General features: G+C 38.2%; 1 protein-coding gene across 1 annotated transcript in view; it reads left to right on the top strand.

Moving 5' to 3' along the window:
• The window catches only part of MYO1B (myosin IB), a gene marked incomplete at its 3' end in the record, with an annotated part of 82,277 nt that overhangs the window by 54,733 nt on the left and 1,546 nt on the right, over window positions 1–25,998 (top strand). The window contains exons 11-22 of the mRNA XM_010282333.1: window positions 346–432; window positions 760–825; window positions 13,356–13,460; window positions 14,948–15,010; window positions 15,786–15,986; window positions 18,045–18,271; window positions 18,457–18,657; window positions 19,883–19,976; window positions 20,421–20,570; window positions 22,600–22,668; window positions 24,326–24,412; window positions 24,702–24,788. Coding sequence (XP_010280635.1) covers window positions 346–432; window positions 760–825; window positions 13,356–13,460; window positions 14,948–15,010; window positions 15,786–15,986; window positions 18,045–18,271; window positions 18,457–18,657; window positions 19,883–19,976; window positions 20,421–20,570; window positions 22,600–22,668; window positions 24,326–24,412; window positions 24,702–24,788 — 1,437 coding nt within the window. The remainder of the gene's footprint in view (window positions 1–345; window positions 433–759; window positions 826–13,355; window positions 13,461–14,947; window positions 15,011–15,785; window positions 15,987–18,044; window positions 18,272–18,456; window positions 18,658–19,882; window positions 19,977–20,420; window positions 20,571–22,599; window positions 22,669–24,325; window positions 24,413–24,701; window positions 24,789–25,998) is intronic.

Raw genomic sequence — 25,998 nt, 5'->3', positions numbered from 1 at the left:
AGGAATGTCATTTCCCTAACCTCAGCTGCTCAAGTCTCTTTGCTTAGGATTAGGATGGGGCATGTGAGTCTTTAGAGGATATCCGGATGAGCAGGAAGGGAGCCGAAGTGCCCTGATTGTGGTTGCTGTTCCAGCCAGCCCGCAGCGAGGAAGGCGGAGGGATGCACCAGCAAGCTGCCTAAGTGTCCTGGCAGCCCTGGTCTGGCTCTGGTGCTTGCTTAGGCAGGGGCACGCTGCCTGAGCCATTCTCACTCTGTTCAATAGCACCTCTAAGATCCAGTAGTAACATAAAAAGTTTTGGATTAGCCCAGCATTTGTAACATTTTTCTTCTTTCTTCTGCTTAGGCTTATTATGCCCGTGACGCTCTGGCAAAGAATTTGTACAGTCGACTGTTTTCTTGGCTTGTTACCAGAATCAATGAGAGCATTAAGGTATTGTTGTTTTGTGCCTGTAAAAAAATCAATACAAATCCTTTAAATTAAAGTGGACGGTAAAACTGTATTTGATAATTCAATTTTTCATGGTTGTACAGTGTTACACATGGTACGGGTGAATAACTGTATCACAGCTCAAAAAATTGCTGTCTGCTCTGTTTTTAAGTTTATGAAAATAGTTGTGTTAAGTGTATTTTGGGAAACCATACTTAACAATTTGGTTTACAGGATTTGACAGCCTACTTTTGAGATACATTATTTTTCTTGATTTACAAGTATGAAATGCACAGATGACTGACTCAATGTTTACTTCTTTTTTTAAAGGCACAAACAAAAGTGAGAAAGAAGGTAATGGGGGTGCTGGACATCTATGGCTTTGAAATTTTTGAGGTAGGAGCTTTATAAAGGTAAACATTTAATGTGCGAGCTGTTATTAAACCTTAATAGAGTAGTTCATGAATGTGCAATCAGAACACACGTGATTTGAATCAAGCGTGTCATTTCTGACAAGAAAAACCACTAGAGAAGTAAGCCAAAAAGAGATGTGTTGGCATGTCTGACAAATGATACAAAAACTTATGAAAGCCCAACTTGTGTTTTTACGCCATAGGTAAATAAGTATTTATGATGGGTCAACTAAATATATTTTGTTGTGACATACATTCTGAGCATAAGAGAAACTCTGGCAGTGTCAGTTCTGCCCTCAGGAATTTTGTGGATGCCTTTGAACAAGCTTTGTATCCTTTAAGAAACACAACAAAAACGATGCATTTTTTTCCTGTTAAAATTAAACAAGGAATTATATTCGACTTCATCTCAGTTCACTTAGATAAATATTCTGTACCCATTCCTAGCTAAAGATCTGTGGCTCACTGCTGTTTGTTTAGGATAGTATTTTTAGACTGCTGATATTCTGAAACAAAAACAATAAATGAGGAATTTTTTAATTGGGTTAGAGAACACCAAGGAGAGGGAGTTTTCATAAATCTTACTCTGACAGTGTATTTTAAGAGATTTATAAATCTCAGTTGGAAACTGTATATCATGTTTAAACTAGAAACTCAACTGGGGAGAAAAATCAGTACAAAACTTACAATCCTTACCCACTTCCCTATATCATTCTTGAAAATCCAGGGAATGTGTTTACACTGTGTAGAAGATGGGAATGATCCAGACAAGAGCAATTATATATGGGAGGGTGTTGTAAGTTTTATTTCAGAAGTGTAACATCAAAGTATGTGCAAGTCAAAATACCCCTATGAAGAGGAAAAACAAAGCTGATGCTTGCTTCAAGGGTTTACTAAGCTAGGTTGTATTGTTTGATTAAATATAAGAACATATTTATGAACATACATTGTAAGCAGTCAGGTGGCCAGATCTCTCTGGAGCTGATCCTTGGCGTACCTTTAGAAAGCTGGACATGGGGATGGTACTGCTGGCTTCTTCAGGCAGGACTGTTGTTTTCACTAGCTCTTTCTTTGATAAAGGATAAACATGCAGGGTGAGGTGGGAGATAGAAGCTTGCACTAGCACACATTCCAACTGAGTAATTGTGTTTGTGGGATGGTGTTGCAGAAATGATGTAATTTTCTTTTTTCTTTTGTAGAAGCCCAACATCTTAGAAGGTCATAAATTAAGTAGTTGAGTACAGGAGAAGTAGTTTTGCAGAAGAAAAATGAAAAAACAAGGCTCTTTTCACTTACCTTACATACTGAATTACAGTGTAGCTTTCCTGATTCAAGTAAACTGAAAAGCTTTAAAATACGAGCAGTTATTGTTCAGCCCTTTAAAAGTTGAGTATTGTTTCTATTTGAAAAAGTGGGAAAGGTTTGCCTTAAGAGGATCAAATTCATCAATACATTCACACAAGACAGGCCTGTTTTCCTCATGAGTTAAGACCTGTGGTGAGAGCACTAGCCAAGCAGCTTGGTTCAGCATCACAGAAATAAATAGAATTAAACATTCAAAATGGGATTCAGGTAGTATGCCAGAAACATACACGGCTTTTATTATACCATATTTTAATTTTGAGATGTTTGAAAAAGAAACTAGATTGGTTTAGGTTTCTAGAGGTAGCTAGTACAGGCATTGGGACTGTGTGGCGGTACTGTAATTCACAGTGTGAGTGGTAGGAAAAAAAATCCATTGGAAAATCCTGGATCAGCTGTATTTCCAGTACTGCCCACTTAGGCATCCCTGTGTTTCCAGACAGGTTAATTTTATAATCAGAAACTGTTGACTTATTCTCAATTAAATCAAAAGAAAGATAATCTTCCAAGGCAAAAGAAAATCTATTTTCTATACAGCTCTAGCTGGAACAAAAGATGATTTTATGTCACAATCCTTAAATTAAGTAAAATAATTCTGTAACGAACATTGTATAGACAAAGTGTAACTGGTCTTGTCGTCTCTTGAATGAATATCTCATAGTAAGGTCAGTTAAGAGGATGCCTGCCAAGTATTTTTATGTTGACTTTCGTAACAAATGATTGAATCTTACAAAAATTATTAAGGATCTTGAGAAAATGCCTACAAAAAGCAATTATTGCTGAGAATTTCAGTAACCACAGAATATACTTTGTTTAAAATTAATTATATTAAACCAATTGATAAATGAATGAAATGTTAACAGTGTACAATATGGTAATTCAAGGAAAATTTAATAATGTCTTAAGATTTATAGCATTAAAATATAGTCGAATATGGAGTATGTGGTACATTTGTAAACACAATGGCTAAACATTCAAAATATTAGCTGAGATGTAGCTCATGGCAGTAATTATATCTATCTAACTATAAATTACTTAAAACCACTGACTAAAAATGTGCAGTTCCCTTTTGAACGTAATCCTTAAGTCAGATTTTGATTTTCATATCTATTCTTGAAGGTTAGAATTAAAATGATCTCTACAAAGAATGTTTTTTGGCAAAAATGTATTTGAAAGACTTCTTTATCTGTGAACTTGTGCATTTTTGAACTTGTAAGCTATGTGATGTGCTGAAGGTGAAACGGCCTACTTTAATCATGTTTCTACTCAGAAGGCAGATAGGTTTATCTTGCATGTGCATGTTCACACATGCATCTTGCACACCTTGCAAGTGCCTGTTCTTTGACCTAAATTCTCCTTGTACCTTGGAGACAGAACATATCAGAAAACATGGAAGGTGTAGGAGGAGTTTTTTATACACGTGCTAAATGTTTACACATGAAGCTTAATACCGTTTAAATACGTAGCAAGATACGTGTTTACTGAAGGGGGGTTGGCCTTGGGGTTTTTTCCCTTTAATATTACACTTACCCCTCAGGATCGCTGAAAGAATAAACTAATGATATCCTAGTTTACCTGTTTTGTCCTGAGGTTCTCACTTAAAAGTTAGTGGAATACATCATGGACTAGTCTGCTTCCACTGCAAAAACATTAGTGTGCTACAGATTTTTGATGATTTGGTTTTGTTTCATAATGGGCAAGGTAGACAGTATTTCTTGGGCCTCGTTCCTCTTTGAGATGATTCCTGAGATCATCCTACAATTCCTCCTGTAAGAAGAGTAAAGAAACCCAGATGTACCATTCTGAAAGATCCTACACTACACTTTCTGATGACAATAGCAGTCTTACTCTGTTATATACAAATTGAAGCTTCTATGAATGAGTTTTTTCATCTATTGTTGAAAGACTACTTACCGTCCACTGCAATTTCTACAATTTTCTGTAATTTAAGATGAAGTTAACTTACAAAGTAACTGGAGGTTTCTTGAAACTTAACAAAGGAAAGATACTGTGGTGCTGATAATGCTGGCTATACTCTGGGATTTGGTTTCCGCTAGTATTTTTATCAAGCACAAAACCCATTTTTCAGACAAACTCAAAAGCTATGCAAGAAAGCAGATTTAAGGACTTGGCTGTCCAAAAATTCAGATTAGGGAATTGAAATCTATTGATAATCCTCAGCCTCTGTGGGTTTGGCAGATGTCAACAGCAAGCTTGGCTAAACAATCCACAAAATAGGTGCTGTAAAGCCGTGTTTATTTTCAAATCCTGCCATGCCCTTTGCGGTAAGCCGTATGCTGGGACTGAATGTTTTGAAAGCGAAATGCTGAGATTTTGGGTATCTCTGTGTGAATTGCCTATGGGCAAGGATTTAGGGACTCGGATTAGTGTGAAAATGCAGGCTACGGGACTGGGTTGGTTGTGTCACGCTGCTTGAGCAATGGGTTGAAGCCTCACACTAATTGCTCCCAGTATGTTTATCTACATTTTTGAGCGGCTGTACGCGTAGTCAGTCTGCAGTCTAGACTGTGATTTGAGATGGAGCAGGGATGATAGTTGGTGGCACTGGGAAATTCAGAACCAGCTTGATTGCAGACTTCCTGGGGTAGGTTTAGGGCTGGTCCCGTTTGATTCCATGTTTGATTCTGTATTTTTGGGCAGAAGTGGTTTCTGCATCTCTGCAAAATATCAGGGTAGGGTTGTGGAAGGGGTGGGGTTTATGGAACATAAATGAAGGCTGTAGAAGGCAGATGACTGAGGGCATGGCAGGTTTCAGCAGAGACGGGCAGAAGACTCTTTCTGTTCAGTTTGAACATTTAATTTTCTGTCATATACATTGCCTTTGTAGATGAGGGCTAGGGTATGTAAAAATGAATGTCACTTAGCAAGTGTGAATGCTTCATCCTGCCTAACCTTCAGAGATTAAAATACCTGTCTGTGCTAGCTGGCTTAAAGGCTTTATTCTGATTTTTCAGGAGCCACTATGTAGCTAGTCCATACAGCGAAGCTAATGATTTGGAGTGCAGTTTTATGGAAGTTAAGGCTGCCAAACAAGGCTTACTCTTGAAATTTGCCAGGCCCCAAGAAGACAGTTTGAGAGTGTGAATGCTTTCTGCTCAATCCCTTGGCAGAGCAGTTTGTTCCATGTATTTTAGCCTGGTGAGAAGCGGGGATGTCATGCGCCTGATGATGCGCCGGGGATAGACCTGCAAAAGTAAGAGCTGCAGAAAGAGAGGGACTGTTTGGCCCTCAGACATCTCCTGAGCGTTGACCTGAGGTGATGTAAAGGCCTTGCCTTTGGGGACAGCATCTGACCAACTCCTTTTGCTCCAGGTACACAAGAATGTGCAAAGATATGGCAGCATCCATGACACTCCACATAAAGCCGGGCAGTAAATAAAGATACCACCACCAACAAAGAGCCAAACAAGCCACCCAGCAGTAAAACCAGGTCCATTTCTCTCAGTCTCTGATGCACTTTGATAGTGCTACTATTTATTTACAGGAATTAGCTTGTTTCTTGTGTGTTAGAAGTCCCTTGTGGTGATGGAAGGAACCTTGGTCATATTACATGTATTATGTAAACTGTAATTTGGACATTGATAAGATGTCAATATCTTTATTGAGGGAATCTATTAGAAATGTGAAGAATGCAGTTTCATTTTATTAACATGTTCATAGTTGTGGTAACTATCTGTTTGTAGAGGGAAGTAACCAAATAAGGAGGGGGTAAACACTGAAAATACCTTTCTGAGATGTTTAAGGCATGAAAACGTTGGGGAGGTATTTCCAAGTTTGCCATAACCTATACAATAGCTTGGTCCAATTGCTGAATCATTGCTTTGCCTTTTTCTATCCTGTTCATTGTATGAAGGAAATTGCAGTTGCAGAGCATGCTGAGCTCTGAGAGATCGCTGCTGGCCCAGAGACTTCCCCCCACATCCCCAGGATGATTTTACTGGGTCTTTATTGCTAGAAAGATGATTTATTGGCGGGGAGGAAGCGTGCAGAGAAAATTGGCTTATCAGGATCTTCTTTTATACAGCAATTATTCAAACTTCTTTTTTTTTTTTTTTTTCCCCCCCCCCCCCCCCCCTTTTTTTTTTTTTTGGCTCTGGGGACCCTTTCTTCATATCTTGACTTTGGCTCTAACTCAGCCATGGATATCTGTTGTTTCGGTAGTTTCCTTAATCTCTAGACTATAATTTCCAGCTGCTTTTTCTAGGCACTCTACCTTGCAACAGATTTCCTCTTCGAAATGGTTCAACCCTTTTCTGATGTCTGTAAGCATATCATATACTGGCAAGCGGCAGTGCCAAAATGCATGTACCTGGCCTTGTATTCAATCTGATCGCACAGGGCAAAGCCCAGTCTAGTGTGAAAGAGGAGAACTGTACTTTTAATCTATAACTGATCAGCTACATCTGCTAAGTGTTATGAAAGAGGAGAGCTTTACAGAGGGGGACCCTTGGTTGGACTCCTAGGTGCTATGGAGGTTTTAAAATACAGTAAAAGCAATCATTTCTTTAAGTGCTAGAATGCTCAGAAGCAGAGGTGCATCCCAGGAAGTTAATAGCCATTTAATTAATCACATTATAATTTTAAGTCTTTAGAGAGGCTTATTTTGCAAAACACAGGTTTATGAAGTAAATCCCGCTGGCTGGCTGTTTTCAACAGAGGAAATATATGAAATGCTGGAGCAAATATATACAAATGCTCTGCTTCAGGTTGAGAATAACATTTTGCCCTACAGCAGCTATTCTGTCTTAGTAGAGGAATGGATATGATTATATAGTAGGTTCTCGCCTATTTGTAATTCCTGTTGTTCCAGGACTGTAATTTATCAAGTTGTGTTTGTTGAAGTGATTGTACCTGGGTTTCCCCGTGGCTCACGTGTGCACTGGATTCACTGTAGTTTCTTGCCATTTTAACTCTGAATTTGCTTTAGACCTGTGCGTCTGGACACCACAGCTGAGAGCAAGATGGACTTCAGAGTGCCTGGTTCTCTACCAGTGCCAGTAGCACCAATAAGGACTGAAGTTGGTTGTGCTGTGCAAATACAGAAAATCAATAATCCGTGAAGATGCAGCATATATCTTTCTTGCTTCCATTAGGTACATTGAAACAGTTCGATTGCATATACATGGTATATTTATCGTTAAATGATATGCTTCTCTGGCTCTTTGTGTATTTACACAAAAGCACAGAGCTTATTCCAGTTTGCATGAGATATTTTTTGAGTAAGTTTGATTACTCAAATGTTTGTATATGTTAAAAGAAAAGATAAATATTTATAACATATCTTCACTAACTTTGCAGACATTTTTAAAAAAATTATTATAACTGGGTCACATTTAGGTCATTGCTTTCCAAGATAAAGATAGTGGTATTTTCATTTTTTTATATATATATACACTTTCCTCATTTTGCTGGTTTTCATAATTTATATTTTTTTAGTTTCATCTCATAAATGCATATGCTTCTGTGGTCATATGTAACAATCCCTATCCTGAGACACCACAGTGGGGTATAAATTAAATTTGCTGGGTGGTTTCACCATTTGTTCCACCATTCATCTCAGTGAAGCGAGTATGTTGGTCTTTTGTCACCATTACTTTTGCCATCTGGCTTTTTCTCTAGGAGTCTCAGGACCCAGGATTACTCAGGAGTAATCTGGGGGGGCTGCTGGAACTACCTGGCATCACCTGCCTATGTTAGGAAGAGGTCAGAGACTTCTGATGCCCAGGGCTGTGTTGATGTTGAAAAAAGTTACTTTGGGGCTGTATGTGTTAGAACAAAAGCATCAGTCTCTATGTCTTTTTTCCCCCGCCAATATTGATTAAAAAGTTCATTTTAGTGGCATTGGTTCTGTTGATTTCAACAGACAGCCTCATGACTTGAAATGTTTGGGGGTTGCTTTAAATGGTGCTTTTCCCTTAAATACTTCTCATGTATTTTTTTAGTTGTATGTGTTCACAGAAAGTATTTGAAAAGGTGTTGCTGAACACCTTTTTGTCAGTGTGGTTGTATACTGAGCAGTATGTAGGTTTTTTTAATTGGCTCTCAAGAAGAACCGGTGTGATGAAAGATTAGGAAGGAAGAGGAAATATTGAGAAACACCTTGTATACATGTGATACTGCTGATATAACCGAGTCTGTAGATTTGGATCAAGAAAATCTGCTCAATTTGGTGAAAACAGCGAAGTGGAAAGGACAGAAGAAAATGGAACACTTAAACCTGGACTTTATTGGGCAGGCAACATAGATGGGTGGAAGATAAGAATTTATTCCTACCTACTAATATGGAAAAGTACCCAGTTTTCAGTTTGAAGTAGGTATTTTAGTTGCCTTCGTCTCTTGAGATCACTGGAAACTGGGTACTGAAAAATGAGTTTGAATTCTTTATGGGGAGAGAAGATTAGGAGGTGGGCTGGCTTTCTTAGAAAAAAGCCCTGGTTTAGATATTTTGTGTTTGTAAATCTAATGCAAGAAATGACACTCAGCATCAGCATATTGAGACATTTCTGCTTGAGATCAGTAAGAGACTTTTTAGCTTTTTTTTTTTTTTGTCTGTTTGCTATATGTGTCTTACTGGTATAACAATGTATAAGATCAAGAACATCCATATGGTCAAAGAAGAGCAACGAAGCTGGTGAAGGGTCTAGAGAACAAGTACTATGAGGAGCAGCTGAGGGAACTGGCATTGTTTAGTCTGGAGGAAAGAAGGCTGAGGGGAGACCTTATCGCTCTCCACAATGAAAGAAAGTTGTAGCAAAGTGGGTGTTGGTCTCTTTTCTCAAGTAACAAGTGATAGGACAACAGGAAATGGCCTCAAGTTGCGCTAGGACAGATAGTCAAGCATCGGAACAGGCTGCCCAGGCAAGTGGTTGAGTCACCGTCCCTGGAGGTATTTAAAAGACATGTAGATGCACCACTTAAGAGCGTGGTTTAGAGGTGGACTTAGCAGTATTAGGTTTACAGTTGGACTCAATGATCTTACAGGTCTTTTTCAACTTAAATGATTCTATGATTCCATATAAGTTTTTGCAGATAATTCCATGATACACGACTGGAATCTTCCAAAGAAGAAATTGGGCAAAATATTAAGGAACAAAAAAATACTTTCCTTAGACTTTAAAGCCACCTGTATGTAATTCATGTAATAGCAGTCGTTCAAAAATAGAACTTTTTATCTTTTCATGGTTGACTCTGACAACCTGATTACAACATTGTGATCTGCTTGTTTATATAAAAGCTGTAATTTTGCATGGAGCAGAATTTTTTTAGAGTTCAAAATTTGCTATTCATGAAATGCAACCCTGATGCCCAGTAATTTGAAGATTGATAAAGAATAAAACTGTATGAGCAAGACACCGTTATTTGTGAAGTGAAAAACACGGTGAAGTAGGCTTTGATTTTTGTTAGTGAATTTTTCTACTTGTCTAAATTTTTTGTTGCATCTGATAAAAGATTGAGAGGATAAGCTGAGTGTGGTTGGCCGATCTGTATCGATAAATTTGACATGACTTTAAGCCTATCTCAGCTGACTTTCTGTTTCCCAGCACCTTTAATTTAATTTGAGAGACTGAGTGTTTTTTAGTTACTCAAAGGTTACATTTTGTATTCCACAGTGATTTCAAAGGGATAGTTTGAAATGCTGCTATAAAAAAGCAGGGATTGAAGTGATGGTCTCAGCATTAAAGTAGCAGAATAACAGCCTGGAAGGGAAGCTGACACTTTTCAGCTTTTGAGAAATGCTGGGCTTAATTTTTTTTTTTTTTTCCTAAAATTTCCTAAGAATATTTGAATTTACTAATTCTTCCTGAAATTCTGGGTCTGACCATGCCCCTTCTGTATTTGTCGAAACCCCTTCTAGCATGTAACGCCAGCATAAGGAGCAAGTACAGTCTCTTGATGATGGTCCTCCCAGCCTGCTTCTCTTGAACTAGTGACATGCTGTCACTGATATTAAGCAGTCTCTATTGTTTTCTAAAAAACAATGTCAGATGTCCTTTAGATCCCTTCTAGTTCTATCACATTAATTTCTAGGAGCCTTCATTGAAATACTGAGGGACAATCATTTGTGAACATTAATCTATGATTTGTTAAACCCTCGCATAATAAAAAATTATAGATATGCAATAAGGGAGAATAAATTCACAGAATGTCTGTTGCGTTACTCAGATATGTCCAGAGATAAGAACTCCAATTGTTTTTTCATACAGTGTTTCTTAAAACCTGTAGGAAATGTCTCTTTCTGAATTGTATTTAATTTACCAAATGTCTTCTGGCCTGTACAGAGTTAAGTGTTTTGAGAATTTCACTAATTTCAAACATTTTTCCTCATTTTCTTTCTTGTAATTAACTGATAGCCTTTTGCTCTGCATTGTACATAAAGACCAAAATCACTACTGCTTTTCAATGACTTTTTTTTCCTGGAATGGCAATTTTCAGTGGCTTGGCAACGTCAAATAGAATTTCATAGCTTAGAGCGATTTGTGAAGAACTCTGTGTTTTGGTTTGCCTTTCTTTGGCAAACCATAAATATCACAGATACATAGCAAAACAGGAAAGCACTTAGCAGTTACTTCAATATATTAATGACATTTTAGTTAGACGGTTTAGCTGGAGTTGCAGTTGATTCTCCATCCTCTTTTGAAGGCAAAGACTGTGTGTAATACATGATCAAAAAGTCCTGCATTCCTTGTAATTGGAATAACGTGGTCTTTTGAAGAAACAATCTTTCTGCTTTGGGTGGCATGTGCCTGGCAGGAGGGTGCAGAGTCTGTTTTACCCTCGTCTTTGCCATGATGATGTGTCAGTTGGGGTCCTTTTACTTCAAACTCAATATATCTGAACTGGTGGTCTTATCTGAATGTATAAATTAAATTTGTACTTATTCTTCCTCCAGTACTCTCTTCTCTTTCCCATTCTCCTCTCCCTTTACTGAGATTTGTCTACCGATGGTTACATGTATGGCTCTTTGGGACAAAAGTTACACGGTGATTTAGAGATGTGAAAATGCAAGAATGCTGTTCTGTGTTACACTCTGATATGCCTCAATCTCTTGGTTTATTTGATAATCTTTGGGTAGTACCTAAAGATACACTTATCTGTCAAAGAAGTAATACATAACATTTATGTAGTACATCACATTTTCAGTGATATACAAATAGGAGTCTGATAAAAGGACTAATCTACTTGGTATGCTAAATAAATGCTAATAGATGTATTCTGTGTTGTTGTGGAAGTAGTATAAGTACTGACTGCAGTTTATGTAATTTCTTTTTGCAACAGAATGCAGTAAGTATGACTTGTTTGCAGTGCTGATTTTGATGCATGCCAAATTTTAACTTTCTCATCTAGAGCTGTGCAAGTTTTGCAATCTCTGATAATTGCAACTGGTGTGAGGGGCAGAGTTTGATGTGGCTGAGAAAGTTTGGTGATCGGCTATGATTTTTCTTTACCTAAAACTAAAATGATAAAAGTAATCTGTGCTACCTCAATATTTTCTAATCTGCTTGTGTGTTCTTAATCTCATTTAGCAACCACATCCTTAATTTAAACATTTAAATGATTGCAGTTGCCCTTAGTCATAAAAATTCTATCACTGTAATTTGAACTTCACAGGTATTATACAGCAGACTTATTTGATAGTGTAAAAAGGCATAGTGGTTTATTCTGTAAATTTTCAGGCTTCCTAAATAACCAAAGTGTTCTTGATGACCCGTAATTAAGAAAGGAAAAAAAAAAAGAGCAGAGAGGAGGGTACCCCACAACCACGAAGCTGAGAAGACCGTCAGTAGATATCCAAAATTACTCTTGATTGCAGTTATTTCTGCAGGTACACGTATGGAATTGTTGCAATATTAATGACTCTTTCAAGCACTGGGAAAAAAACAGTGAAGCTGCGGTTCCCTTTTTCTTTGAAATGGGCATTTTAAACCATCCTCAGAACGGACACTTGGCCTCCAGACTGCACTCATTTAAGATGATAGAGATGAAGTGGTGAACCACAGCTTTTACGCTGCAATCCTGGCCCTGGTGATGTTAGCAGTAAAACTTCAGTTGACTTGAGCATGAGGGCTTTACCAGCTGCAGCCACCATCGTTTCCGATGCTGACGTGTGTCCTTCTGGAAGCGTGCTGCTGTAATGTCACGGCCCTGTTCCTGCAGCAGTCCTGCCGTGCGGCTGCGTCGGAGTAGGCTGCTGGGGCTGCAATTGCTGAGCAGCCTTCCCACTGCCACCCCTTCTCTGGGGTCTGCTCCGGTCCCTTCTGCAAAGGGTCACACAGAATCATTAAATCACAGAATCGTTTGGGTTGGAAGGGTCCTTTAAAGGGCATCTAGTCCAACCCCCCTGCAGTGAGCAGGGACATCTGCAACTAGATCAGGTTCCTCAGAGCCTGTCCAACCTGGGATGTTTCCAGGGATGGGGCATCTACCACCTCTCTGGGCAACTTGTGCCAGGGTTTCACCACCCTCTTTGTGAAAAATTTCTGCCTTAGATCTAGTCTGTGGATGCTTGCTCCCTAACCTAGTTTTATAAGAGCTAGCCTTTTAAAGGATTTTTGGTTGACAAAGTTCTCTTAAATCCCACCATTTCAGGGGGCAATTACATGAGCAGTTCATTGGGAGGGAGGAGGTGGGTTAACCTCTGGAGTCTCTCTTAACCCAGGCTCTGCCACCACCAGAATAACAGGTTGGGCCTCCGTCTGTGGTGAAATAGGATACTTGATTTGCTACTGAGTGATCCTGGCTGGAAAAGAGCTAATGCAGCCTTCATAATTTTATTTATCAGAACCTGCAGGTGACTACGTTTTACACATGGGGACAGAATAGTGCAGGAAAAACTTTTGTTGTTTATTCCCTGACACCACAGGCCTCCTCGTTACTTGTCCCAAGGAATCGATACAGAGACATCATGAATATAAACCTATGAAGTTTTTGTCCCTCCCAATGGAGAAAGCCTCAGGGAAGGATTTGGTCTAAAATTTTCTCAGTAAAATAGTACTCAAACCATCACATTGCAAAGCTGGAAGGAGTAGTTAATAAAGCAGCTTGCTGACTTGCAGCTGCTGCAGTAACTTACTCCAGCTGAGTTCCAGGGTGTTTACACAACAGCAAATGCAAACATGTTTTATCTGACAGGACAACAGCTTTGAGCAATTCATTATCAACTACTGTAATGAGAAGCTGCAGCAGATCTTCATTGAACTTACCCTCAAAGAAGAGCAGGAGGAGTACATCCGAGAGGTAATACTTAGTGGATCTTTCCTTATCCTCTCCTCTTCCTGTTGTCCCCGTAATGAAGATACACAGGCGTGCATGCTGGGTCCTCTTTTCAGAGACCAGTCCGTTTTTGACCACGGGCCTGGCATGGGGTATGTTTGTGCAGGACCGCGTGGTAGTTACGTTAAGTAAAACAAGTTGGTTTTGGTTTTGTTTCACATGCTGAGTTCTCCAGGTATAAATCAGACCCAACTCTTATTCATTGGGAACAATGATTGGCAGTTCTGAGCAAGGGCTAATTAATTCATTGGAAGACTAATATTGCTTTCTGGTATTAGTGCCATTAGCCTACAGTCTGTGTTTTGGATTACACAGTAGCATCTGGGATACTCCCTGACACTGGCTGCAGCTAATCCTGTTTCAAAAGGGAATTGGGAGGGTGAAACAAAAGCATGCAAGATGAAAGAAACTACAAATAGATGTTGGTTCTAGTTTTCTTTCAGTTAAGTATTGAAGGGAGCTGTGTAAGCTTTAAAGGTAAATTTTAAGATGTGCTTTGGAGCTCAGACTCTGATGTTATTCTGTAAGTGTACATCAAGTTAAAGTTTTAATAGTTTTTAGTACTGCTCCCCGTGATATACAGAGCTCAGACAAAATACCAGCTCACAGCTGTAGAAACTGGCATACGCTGTTCGTACTCAAATTGGATGATACCATTTTGCTGGGTAAACATTTTAAAAAATTTAGTAATGTTCCTGCCTTATAATCCTGAGGATAATATGAAGTTTGGGCATGTCTTTTTTCTTTCGGCATTCAGTGGTGAAACTCTTGAAACATCATTACTGCAATTTGCTTCCTGAACAATATTTCAAACACTGAAAAAACTAAACTGCAAGATGTACCACAGAATGCAAATTAAGAATAAAATTAGTATTTTCTTTTACCAGTCTTTTGTCTTACCAGTGTTATCTCCTGATGCGTTGGTATCTCATCCTGGAAATTTTATCGCTGATATTTGAAAAAATTAGAATATTAGGAATATCTGAACAACAGCCAGACTCTGGGTTTTTCAGATGGTCTCATCTAAATTTAGCCCTCTTTCTTCTTCCCATTAAAAAAAAAAAACAAAACAAAACCCTAACAACCAAGAGCTTAGAAATTTTGATCTGGGATGCTTGCTGTGAAATGGGCTTATTTGCTTGTAACCAGTGGGAGCGTGGGCAGGGCGGTGCTGGGGAGGGGCCTGGCGGGGCGCCAGGGGAGTGCATGGGAAGCTGACACGGGTGGGGGAAAGGAATGGAGAGCGGGTTTGCCAGCTGCTCAAGGACAGTCGTTTTGAGCAGATAATGTTACTCGTAGGTCATTGTATTTCTTAATAAATAAAATGTTGGTAAGCGTATAGAATTACATTTGAAAGTAGTTATCGTAGTTAACTGAAATATAATTTAAATTGTGTAGAGGAAAAGCTCCCTCAATTGTTTTCCTGTTCATACTTTTATTTTTTCTTATAGGGAATTGAATGGACTCACATTGAGTATTTCAACAATGCTATAATTTGTGACCTGATAGAAAACGTAAGTTATATTCAAGAATCTCTCTGAATAATTTTTTAATGTATGGATTGAATTTAGCTGTGAAGTCTGCACGCATCCTCACGCACTTTGGTTTTATAAAACAAGCCACTCATTGTATTAGTCATCTTATTTTGAATGGTAAAAGTTTATTTTACAAAAAAATTCTTTGTAATAAGACTATATGTTACTTTGTTAGAAATGTTCAGCAGCACCTATGCAAAAAAACCCCAACCCAAACAACCCTTAAATATTTACATTTAGTGCTGCTTTCAATAGCAGATATCACATGCGGCATTGTAAATAACATTTCTTTTTAGATGGAAACTAGAAAACTTAATTACTTGTTACAGAGTGCTTTAGGTACAGAAAGTACTTGTATCTAATAAGAGGGCTTCCTATGGACTTAGCGCAGCAAGATAAAATTCCTTAACAATTGGAAAAGAACAGTTTTAACCATTAACATAAAACGTATGCTGGTTTTACCCATAAACTGGCTACTTGCAGTTAAGTTGGAGTTTCTAGAGTCTGAGAAAATGACACGAAATTCCAACATGAAGTTCAAGATTCAGATCTCGGAAGCAGTCTTTCAAAAACGCACATACTAAAAATCTGTTGGAAATGGGGATGAGGAAAAGGGCCAAGTTTTGATATGGCTTGAAGAACCTTTTTCTGGGTGGCAGAAGTAAAACAAGAGAGAGCGGTGGTCTTTTTCTTTTTGCGCCTTGATGGAAATGTGATGGAAACAAACACTAAAGCTCTTGTCTTGAACCTTCAGAACCAAACTGGAATCCTGGCCATGCTAGATGAAGAATGCCTGAGACCAGGAACTGTTACAGATGACACCTTTTTAGAAAAACTGAACCAAGTCTGTGCTACTCACCAGCATTTTGAGAGCAGGATGAGCAAGTGCTCCCGGTTCCTCAATGACACCTCATTGCCTCACAGCTGCTTCAGGATTCAGCATTATGCTGGCAAGGTACCTGGTGAAGCAGAAAGTACACAGTGATTGGGGGGCATTGTACCTGGTACAATGGGGAGGCTCTTCGTCCGTTAAATGATGCTACAGTAATGAAGGAGAATTGCTTGAGTCAATACTTGATGAAAAAATCCAGATTTGTCTTAATATTTTCCATTTTAAGCCTAAGATTCGTGATTTGAGCTGGAAGGTTTTCGAAGATTATGCTGCTCTAGCTGAAATCAAGGGCAGTACTCCTTTCAGCAAAGGAGAAAGATATCCCATGCGATTTGGTGTTGAACTACTTGTGCTGCTAGGTCTCTGGAAATAAAAATGTTGTTTAGAATGACAAAAATTCACACACATCTGAAGGCAAGATATTTTGGAAAACATATTCTTTGTCACTGAACTAGCTGAAGTCTTTAGTCATGTTGATGAGAGAGTGGAGTTTTTGTACATTTGAAGGAACTGAGTTTATTTTGACAGCCTCTGTGTTTAAACAGATGGAAGAGAAGGCTATACAGAGGGCTCGCAAATGTATTTGCTTTTTACAACATAGGCAGTATGCATAAATACAAGTCTGATAGTTTTGATGTATAATTCAGTATGACTTTTTATTAATGAAAATCAAAAGAATTAAATTTGTAAAAAGACGGCAACTTATTTTTAAAAAAATTTAAAAGCATAGGGGTTGAAACTATACCTCTTGTTTGAATCTGCTGAACTGGTAGTTTCACAGATTAATGAATATTTGGAAAGTGTTTCATTGTCCTAGAACTGCTTAATATTTCTCTAGTTTTTAACATTTTCTCAATCTTACAATTTTGAATACCTTGAGAATACCTTTGCTCATTCAAAATAGTGCTGGAAATATCATACTTCCAGCCTTTGAGGCAGCCATTCATTAACTTCATGTATTTGCTAAGAATATTTTGTAATTGCATATAATCTGCCAGGGATTAATACTTAGATAATTCTTTGGTTGTCAAAATTCAAAGTGAATTGAAAATAGTGCTTTGAAAAGGACTGCAAACAGATTGTGTCTTAGCAGCTAGTGAGGGTCTTCAATTATTACTGGCATTCACTTACCCAACACAGCGGTCAGTGAATTCTTCCTATTTTGGGAGGAATGTTTTTTTTCCATCCTCAGCTGAGAACATTTTGATCTAGTCCCTGGACAACAAAAGTCTGACTCTCCTTTTATGAAATATAAGCAAAGTTCATCTGAACAGTTTTTTCAGTAGTTGCATTTGCCACACCTGTCAGAAGCAGAAATGTGTACTCCAAAGAAAAATGTCACCTGAGTTCACAGTTGCTTGCTGTTGTGCAAAATACGTCAATATTAGTTTTGTTCAATATTCTGTGTAGCTACACAGAACTGTGAAATCATGAAGCTGAAGAATCTGTATTACCAGCCAGATGACTTGTCACAATTAATCTAAATTCCCTACCCTCAAAAATTAAAAAAGCCAGTAGCAATGTGAGATCTACATGAAGGTCCCCTGGATGCCTCCTGGGTCTCCCAACTGCAGATCAGAGCTTTGCACTCATGCTTTGGACTGTTTCCTGGTAAAAGTCCTTTAAAATTACAGTCCCCTGAGGACTGCATAAATAGCTGCTTGCTGCTGCGATATCAAGAGATATTTTATATCTTGTTTTAGTTAGGCAAATAATGTAAGCATTAGTATTTTGAAGGGAAAGGGTATTTTTGCTGTTGCTTTTGAAAAAGGGAGGGAGAAAACCTTTTGTCAGCCAAAAAAAGATTGTTTTGGGGCATTGGCAAGGGCTGGTGTATCAGAGTTGTCACAGAAGTGTGTTTTTCATTTCAGAAACCAGAATTGATCAGCACAAAGAACTGTTAGCAGTGTAACAAAATGTATCTTTCTCAGGAAGCATGTTCACAGAAATTTTATCCAATAAAAAGTCTTCCAAATGTCAAATTTAAAACGAAAGCTGAAATGTCTTTAATTTGTTTTGGATAGTGAGAAAGGAGAAGAAATCAATTTTTTGGTTCAATTTTGAACTGTCCTATGTTATAGTTCAAAACATACTCTGATGAGATTCTTCTGTATTGTTCAGGTTATGTACCAGGTGGAAGGATTTGTCGACAAAAATAACGATCTTCTGTACCGTGACCTCTCCCAGGCCATGTGGAAGGCCAGTCACTCTCTTATCAAAGCGTTGTTCCCAGAAGGTAACCCCGCTAAGATCAATCTAAAGAGACCGCCAACGGCAGGTTCACAGTTCAAGGCTTCTGTTGCTACCCTGATGAAAAATCTTCAGACAAAAAATCCAAACTACATCAGGTAAATTACCCTGTGGCAAAGCTTTGATTAATTTATGTTTGGTGAAGTTAAAAAATAAAATAAAAAATAAAATTAATCTTTATATCCAAAGATAAACTATTGAAATCTATGGTTTAAATTCACAGTAATAGCTGTTGATGCGTACAGTGCAGCAAACAAGTGTCCCTGTTCATTTCTCTTTTCAGGTGCATCAAACCCAATGACAAAAAGGCTGCACACATTTTCAATGATGCTCTGGTGTGCCACCAGATCCGCTACCTTGGTCTTCTGGAGAATGTCCGGGTCAGAAGGGCAGGTTATGCATTCAGGCAGGCATATGAGCCTTGCCTGGAAAGGTACAAAATGCTGTGTAAACAGACATGGCCCCACTGGAGAGGGCCAGCCAGGTAGGAAAACATCAGTATTCTTATTTGTCCTGTTCCAATGATTGAAATCACTATCTTCCATGTGTTCTCTTTGTTTTGTTTTGTTTCATTTTGTGAACTTTAAATATTTTGAAAGTAAATTAAAAACTAAGCCAGTGTGGCTCAAGTGTTTTACTTGTATATTGTTTCTTAACATCTTGTTCCAGATTTTGGATGAGTTCATTCACTGGGAAACATATGCTTTTCAGTAGGCTAAAAATCACAATTCTGTGGCAAAGGAGATGATTTTAGAGATGAACTAATCTACTAATGGAAAAGATATTTGAGAAAGGAGAGCACATTGTTTTTATAATATATTGGGCCTGAAAGAAAGGCGGGGGGAGAGAGAGAGATACTGGAGTGGAGTTAAAACGACGAGGGGGTCTGGAGTGATCAGAAGGACACTTATCTTTAATAACCAACTCTCAGTGTAGGAACACCCATTTCTTTGAAGACAGTGACGCAATTTTCCTCTCTCCTTTCAAGAATAATTTTACATAATGATTCGTGAACAACTATGAGATAATACCTCTTGCAAATCAATTGTATTAAATACATCATTTTAAATTGCACAGTATTCACATGTATTTTTACAGATGACGTCTTGGGTAGGCAAATGAGCTTCTCAGTTCTTTTTAGACGTTACCACCGATAGCATGATTTAAATTTCCTTCATAATAGATTAATATCTTAATCTAAAGATTTAAATTGTAGCTAATCAAGATAATGGTGGAAGTGCAGTATTGATAACAAATACATCATTACAAAGATCTATGCAGTGCCTGTCTTTTTTGTTGATGTTTATAAAATGCAGTTGGTACAGTGTGGAACATTAGCATTTATGAAACTCATCAGTCTTTATTTCACATTTTGACGTTAGTGTGGGCCTCCTTCCTTTTTCCTTTCCTTTTTTTTTAAAGTAAAATCATTATAGATGTAAGAGGAAAAAATAGGCCATTGCTGATGATGTTAAATAAAATGCTCTTTTTTCATCAAATTATTCTGAATCTTCACAGTGATTATTCTTGCCTTTAGCTAAATAACGAGTAAGTAAATGAGTTAGGTTTTCAATCTTGTTATGCCAAGCACTATTTAAGAATTTAAAATATGCTTTCATATACTTTCCATAAATTAATCTGTGAATGTGTAAGCTAAGAAGTTCTAGAGCTGGGGATCATGTTTGTTAAACTCATTTACTTCTTATTAGGGCTGGAGTAGAGGTACTGTTTAATGAATTGGAAATCCCTGAAGAAGAATTTTCATTTGGTAGATCAAAGATATTCATCCGCAACCCAAGAACGGTAAGTGAAAAATGTCGTCGCCTGCAAAATCAAGCCATCTTTCATGAGGATAGCCTGTTCTGAACTGTGTAATTCATAAGCTGGTTAGTGCAGATTTTTCTAGATACAGTGCTGTGGATATGCTGGTGGGGAATATAGCATCAAAAAAGTCACTTTTTAATGTTAGACCCATTAAATTGATGTGAATCAAGACTCTACAATAGCTGTCAGCCTGAATTTAATGTAACTTTCGTGCACTGATTTGTGGCAACATATCTGCCACAAACCCTGGTAATGTATCTGCCTACAGCTCTGAACGTGAGTAAACCAAAAGGTGTCTGAAGGGGGACTTGAATAAAGGAGAGATTTCTCTTACAATAGCTGTGCTTATGGGTTTTTTGGTCTTTTCTCCCCTTCTGTTTTTCTTCCAACGTCAAACAAAACCCTAAAAAACCCCACACCCAGCTCTTCAAACTAGAAGATCTGAGAAAGCAGCGGCTGGAGGACTTGGCTACTCTAATTGAGAAGATTTATAGAGGTTGGAAGTGCCGCACACGCTTCTTATTAATGAAAAAAAGCCAGATTGTGATTGCTTCCTGGTACAGGAGATACGCAGTAAGATAATATCCTTACTAAATGAGGGGTTCTTTTTAGTGTTTGATATGTTTTTTCATATGACCTTGATATGATATTTCATGTAACCCTCATATATTTTTCCTTGATACGTATGGAGAAGTGTTGAAAGAATTCGATTTTACAGTGGTATGTAAGTACCAAAAATGTGAATAAAAGAAAGTTTCGTTTCTAGAGACCACTATTAAGTATTTACTTTGTGCATGTGCTTAAACAATTAAAAAGCTTACCAGAGTTCTTCAGCTCTGGGAGAGCAAGATTTTGTGGCCCAGCTGGAAAGAGTCTTTTTCATTCAGCTAAAATGCTGTGCTGCCTAGCACTTAAAGTGCTCTCAAAACATATGGTTAATGTGTAAAAAATGCTTGGTAATATGCATGTGCAATTCTGTGGAATTCAGTCATTCCTAAGGCTTTTTGTATTTTTGCCTTATTTGGAACCTTTGCATTTGAGGTTCAAGACTGCTGCTCGGGACGACCCCAGGGATTTATTTTAATTATAGCTCATAAGGCTTGAAGTTCAGTAGTTGTTATTGATACAGTTCTTAAACAGTTTCAAATCTGTTTGTAGACTGGGTATTCTGTGTCATGAACTGAACAATACGGTTATGTGACTCTTTCATGTCTTTTCATCAGTTAGTAAATAACATAAAGGTTTATTGTTTTTGGAGTTTTAAAACAGTTCTTAAACATCTCAGCTGTATTTTGTTATTGTATGTAAATCAGAAAGCTTAGTACAATATATGATAGGGAAGAAAGCATCTTCTTAAACTGCAAGTTGCAGAATTGACAATCACTGTTTTTTGGTTGACAACCACTTCTGTTTATCATCTTGAAAGCCATTTGTGTTTGGTGGTTCCGTTATCTTGGATAATTAGAGAGAAGTATAGATCATTTGGAAAAAGTATGAATAAATGCTTTTTCCCTGTAAAAACTCTTCTCTCTGAACTTCTGCGATTGAATGCACCATTTCTGCAAATAGCATCACTGCAGAATTGTATTTTGCCCATATGGCTTCATTATGGTCTCATACAATCTTAGTGAAAGGGAGTTACTACAGCTAGATTGGCACAACTTTTAATGTAAAGAAATGGAAACAAATACGTGACCAAGTTCACTTCATTGTTGATTTCTTAACTGTAGACCTCTGTTGGTTCTCTGATGAAACATGGCAGCAATTGTCTTTGAATGCAGGGTGAATTCATAGCAAGATCCTCAGAATTACTTACAGGTGATGATAGAGTTATTTCCTTGGCTGAAGGATCTGCAGATACTTGTCTGTCTGTTCCCTCACAAGGCATGGCAGACGTCAGTCATGGCAGGAATAAGCCCTTGATGTGGCCTGGAGGGGATTCTCTCTAGCTCGCTCGCAGAGATGTTCACTGTAGTTGAGTGGGCTGAGTGGGGTGTTAAAAAGCCTCATTGCAAAGTCTATCAACTGTTGTTCACTTAGTGAACAACACTGGTCTGCTGGAGAACTGAGCTTCAGGAAATTTATTCTTCAAACCGGCATATTGGATAATAATCCAGCATGTCATTCAGGAATCCATGGGCGTTTTTTTCCTATTCCTAAATTATCATCAGCATTTGGTATTATAAAAGAACTGTGGGTAACAGGAACAGCACAGGTCTTACGAAAAGATGGTAAAAAGCTTAGCCAACAAACCTGAGCATTTGTGACCGTTTCTGTGCTACTCTGCTGGTGAGAAAGACAAATTAAGCTGTTACTGTTAGTATTTAATCCATGTCACTTTTGTGCTGCTGACCATGAACTTAGTGTTTCTGTAAACAGTGAGTGACGTTGTCCATGCAACATTGTTGATGTGCTTTGTTTCCCCTTGAGTTAAACACACAATCTGTGCTCTGATCTGCTTGTTCAAAAATTGTTCACATTTGACATTTAGTGCTTGTATCTTTAATCATATTTTCAAATGTTAGTAATGAAAGCTTTATTATACAACATTTTACAGTTGCAATATTCTGTTCTAAGCATCATATATTTATTTCCAACACAGCAACAAAAAAAGTATCAGAAGATAAAGCGTTCAGCTATCATAGTACAGTCTTACATCAGAGGTTGGAAGGTGAGTTTCCTGTTACTGTGGCTATGTCTGCATGGTGAGGTAAGGAGGCAGGTCAGAAAACACTTGTCTTCTGTCCACTGAGCTGTGCCATAACTATTATTAAACACTTGTGTTTGCCATAGAAGAGGTGAGTTTGGGATATCTGCATGGAGCCTGGGCTCTAAATACCTGTAAGCGGTGCAAGTGGAAGGCTGGGATCACACCAAACTACTGGGTTATCCTTGGGACATCTTCTGCCAGAGAATTTGGAGAAGCCCTCTTTACATGGGCCCACTCTCTACATGGGCTTCAGCACTTGAGTCTAAATGAGTGAGTCTGGTGTTCAGAGCAGATCTAGGTGCACACTAACCAGGCAGCCCAGCAGCTCCAGAGTGGGATGGTCCAGGACTCTGCCACAGGGCTTATGATAACTGTAACAGTGGACTGATTTGGAAGAAATAAATTGTGGTTGGGAGTTATTTTACAGTTAAGAGGATTCTCAAAGAATGAACAAAATTGAAAGCAGGCTTAAAATAAAGAGTTTGGGTCACCTGGGCAGTATGTTACTTGGGTTGAGTCTTCAATTCTCTGTGTGCTGAGTAGGAGGGGGTAAAGTGTGCCGTACTAAACTTGTGTTGAGCAAGTACTTTATCACTGTTTGCTTGTCCTCTGCCTCAATTGGGTACAACTTTGCTGCTTCTCTGAGAGGTTTGTACTTCGTGAAGGGATAATTCTGCAGCCATAGTAGAGACTTAAGGAGTGATGCTGTAATAAGAGGTAAGAATGAGGTTAACAGCTCACATGAAAGCAGCCACGGTGCTTAAAGCAAATACTGTTGTCCAGCTTCAGAAAAAATGTCCCTGGGCTCCTCTGTTTTCTTATTAACCTTTCTCTACCTCACTAAATGTGTCTTTCTCCTCTATTTAGGGATGAGAGAACTGCCTTTTTTTCTGGAGTCAGTTCCTTCCCTGCAGACAGGCTGCAGTTACTAGCTATAGGTGTAAACAGCCCTCTCCTGCCCAAGAGGTTTTAAAGTTTGCCAGCAATAAGCTAGCATAATTTGATTTTACTGTTTTTCTTGATTTTTACTTTGTCTTTATTATTTTGTTTAAATGAGTTAAAAATATCCTTTCAGTCTAATTATTGATGTGCTGTCTTTTCCCATGAGCATTATTTGAAGAAAACTGGGTAAAAGCATCATCTCATCTTGAGAGATGATTTTCTGTTTGTCATTGGAGAACACACTCTTTTGTGGTAGCACTGCCATGGATAAAAGCCTGGTATGACAGCAGCCTTACGTGTGACCCAAAACCAGGCAATTTACTTGTGATTTATTCTTTATTGCAGTCTAAGTGGATAAGACACATACCATGTGGAGGAAAAGTATTATTGCCAGTGTGCAGACAGACATATAGGTGTCTCAGATGATGCAGCAAATCTGAGAGGAAACGAAACATTGAACAAAGATCCCCTGAACTGCCAGTCCCAATGCTCTCACCTGTGCACAGAATCCTCCCTGGAACAGCAAATAGGCTGCGTAGCATTTATGAATTTATTTGCTTGGGGATTTGGAGGCATTGTGTTTTGGTTTTGCCTAGACTTACAGGTTGCAGTGCCTTAGTTTAAGATGTTAAGAAATGATTTATTTGAATGAAATAATGTTTTCAATTGTTTACAGGCTCGGAAACTTCTTCGGGAACTTAAGCATCAGAAGCGTTGTAATGAGGCTGCCACAGTAATTGCTGCTTATTGGCATGGTACCCAGGTAAGAAAATGGCAATAAATTGTGCACTTAATCGTCTCTACATAGACTGAAGGTGGCCCTTCAGCATAAAGTTATCTGGGAATATTTTCAGTGGCTTAAACTACCAATTTTTATATTTCTCTTTGCTGCTAACATGTTTTAGCTGGTGCAATCTGGGAAGCTGGGACACGCTTTAATATTTGCTGTTTGTAGTGAATGGTTTCTTTCTTTCTTTCTTGCACCGTTGGGAACTTGCAGTAACCTTTTCTTTCCTAAGCTTTTCTATATCCCATTTTCAAATGCATCACAGGCGCGAAGGGAACTGAGACGACTGAAGGAGGAGGCTAGAAATAGACATGCTATTGCTGTTATTTGGGCTTACTGGCTTGGATATAAGGTACTTCATGCACACATCATGCGCCCCCCTTCATTACCCAACAATATCAACATTTAATCAGTGGTAAATAGTGAGAATTAATGACTAATACAATTTACTTTAAAACAATAGAGCATGATCATTGATTCCTTCCATTTCCATTCATGCCACATTTAATAAATCTGACAACATTCTGTATGTCAGTTTTTTGTAGAGTAGGAAATTCTTTGCATGGCAGCCGAGTAGTGATTTGCACTAACAAGCCATTGGACTGGATTAAAAATGACTAGACTGCAGTATTATCAAATTAGGAAATGCATTTAACTACATGTAAATATGCAAAGCATGGTTTGTGGGGGTTTTTTGTGAAGGTTGGGGGGTTTTGGTGTGGTTCCCCCTCCCCTCGCCCCAACAAGTGCTTTCAGTGACACTGTATTAGCAATCCAATCGAGATTTTTCACCAGGCTGTATATTCGGCACACTGGGCAGTCTTCATTTACAAGTTCAAACCAACACTATTAAGTTTTACTAAATTTTGGTTTTAATTGGTTTAATTGATTCTCTGCCTGTGCTTTGAACCAGTAAGAAAATTTCAGTAAGTACAAGTAAAGCACAGTTTTATGACCTGATCTTTTAGCAGAAAATTATGTTAGTTTGCAATTCTAAACTTACAGCCCTAGAAAAATCCCAGGAATTCCAGCATCAGCTGTTTGTTTTCAGAAGCAAAGTCCCACTGAAAGATTCTTGCTAATCCCCAGCCTGCAGTTGTGTGTTATGTGAACATTTGAAATGCTGTTCACTAGAGGTCAAAAATTTATTGGTTTCAGTTAATAAATTCATAACTTAGTTGAAAACCACATTGAGTAAATACATTAAGTTTAAAACATATTCTAGTTATTATTTAGGTTTGGGGCGGGGGAGTTTGTCAGAACACCTTCCCAACTAGATGGAGAAATGTACTCAAATTACATCTGGAGTATAATGCTGAGTTTGACCTTTGCTATTTTGATATAAATCTATTGGATTTCTAATGAAATGGCAGCCCTGGGAATCCAAGCAAACATGTACAGAATGTTCTTCATGCTAGAGAGACTTTGCATCTTTTCAGTTCTAGCTTGATATTTAGGTAGCTATGTAGTTAGACAGGCACACTGTTTCCTCTGCGTTTGTTTAAAAGCAATACATTGATAATTTATTTATTGTTAACTAGAGTTCCTTTCATGCAAAAAAA

This window comes from Phaethon lepturus, unplaced genomic scaffold (assembly GCF_000687285.1).
Source record: "Phaethon lepturus isolate BGI_N335 unplaced genomic scaffold, ASM68728v1 scaffold11802, whole genome shotgun sequence".
Classification (NCBI taxonomy): domain Eukaryota; kingdom Metazoa; phylum Chordata; class Aves; order Phaethontiformes; family Phaethontidae; genus Phaethon; species Phaethon lepturus.
Note: the sequence above shows the minus strand (reverse complement) of the source record. Positions and strands in the feature narration are given on the sequence as shown.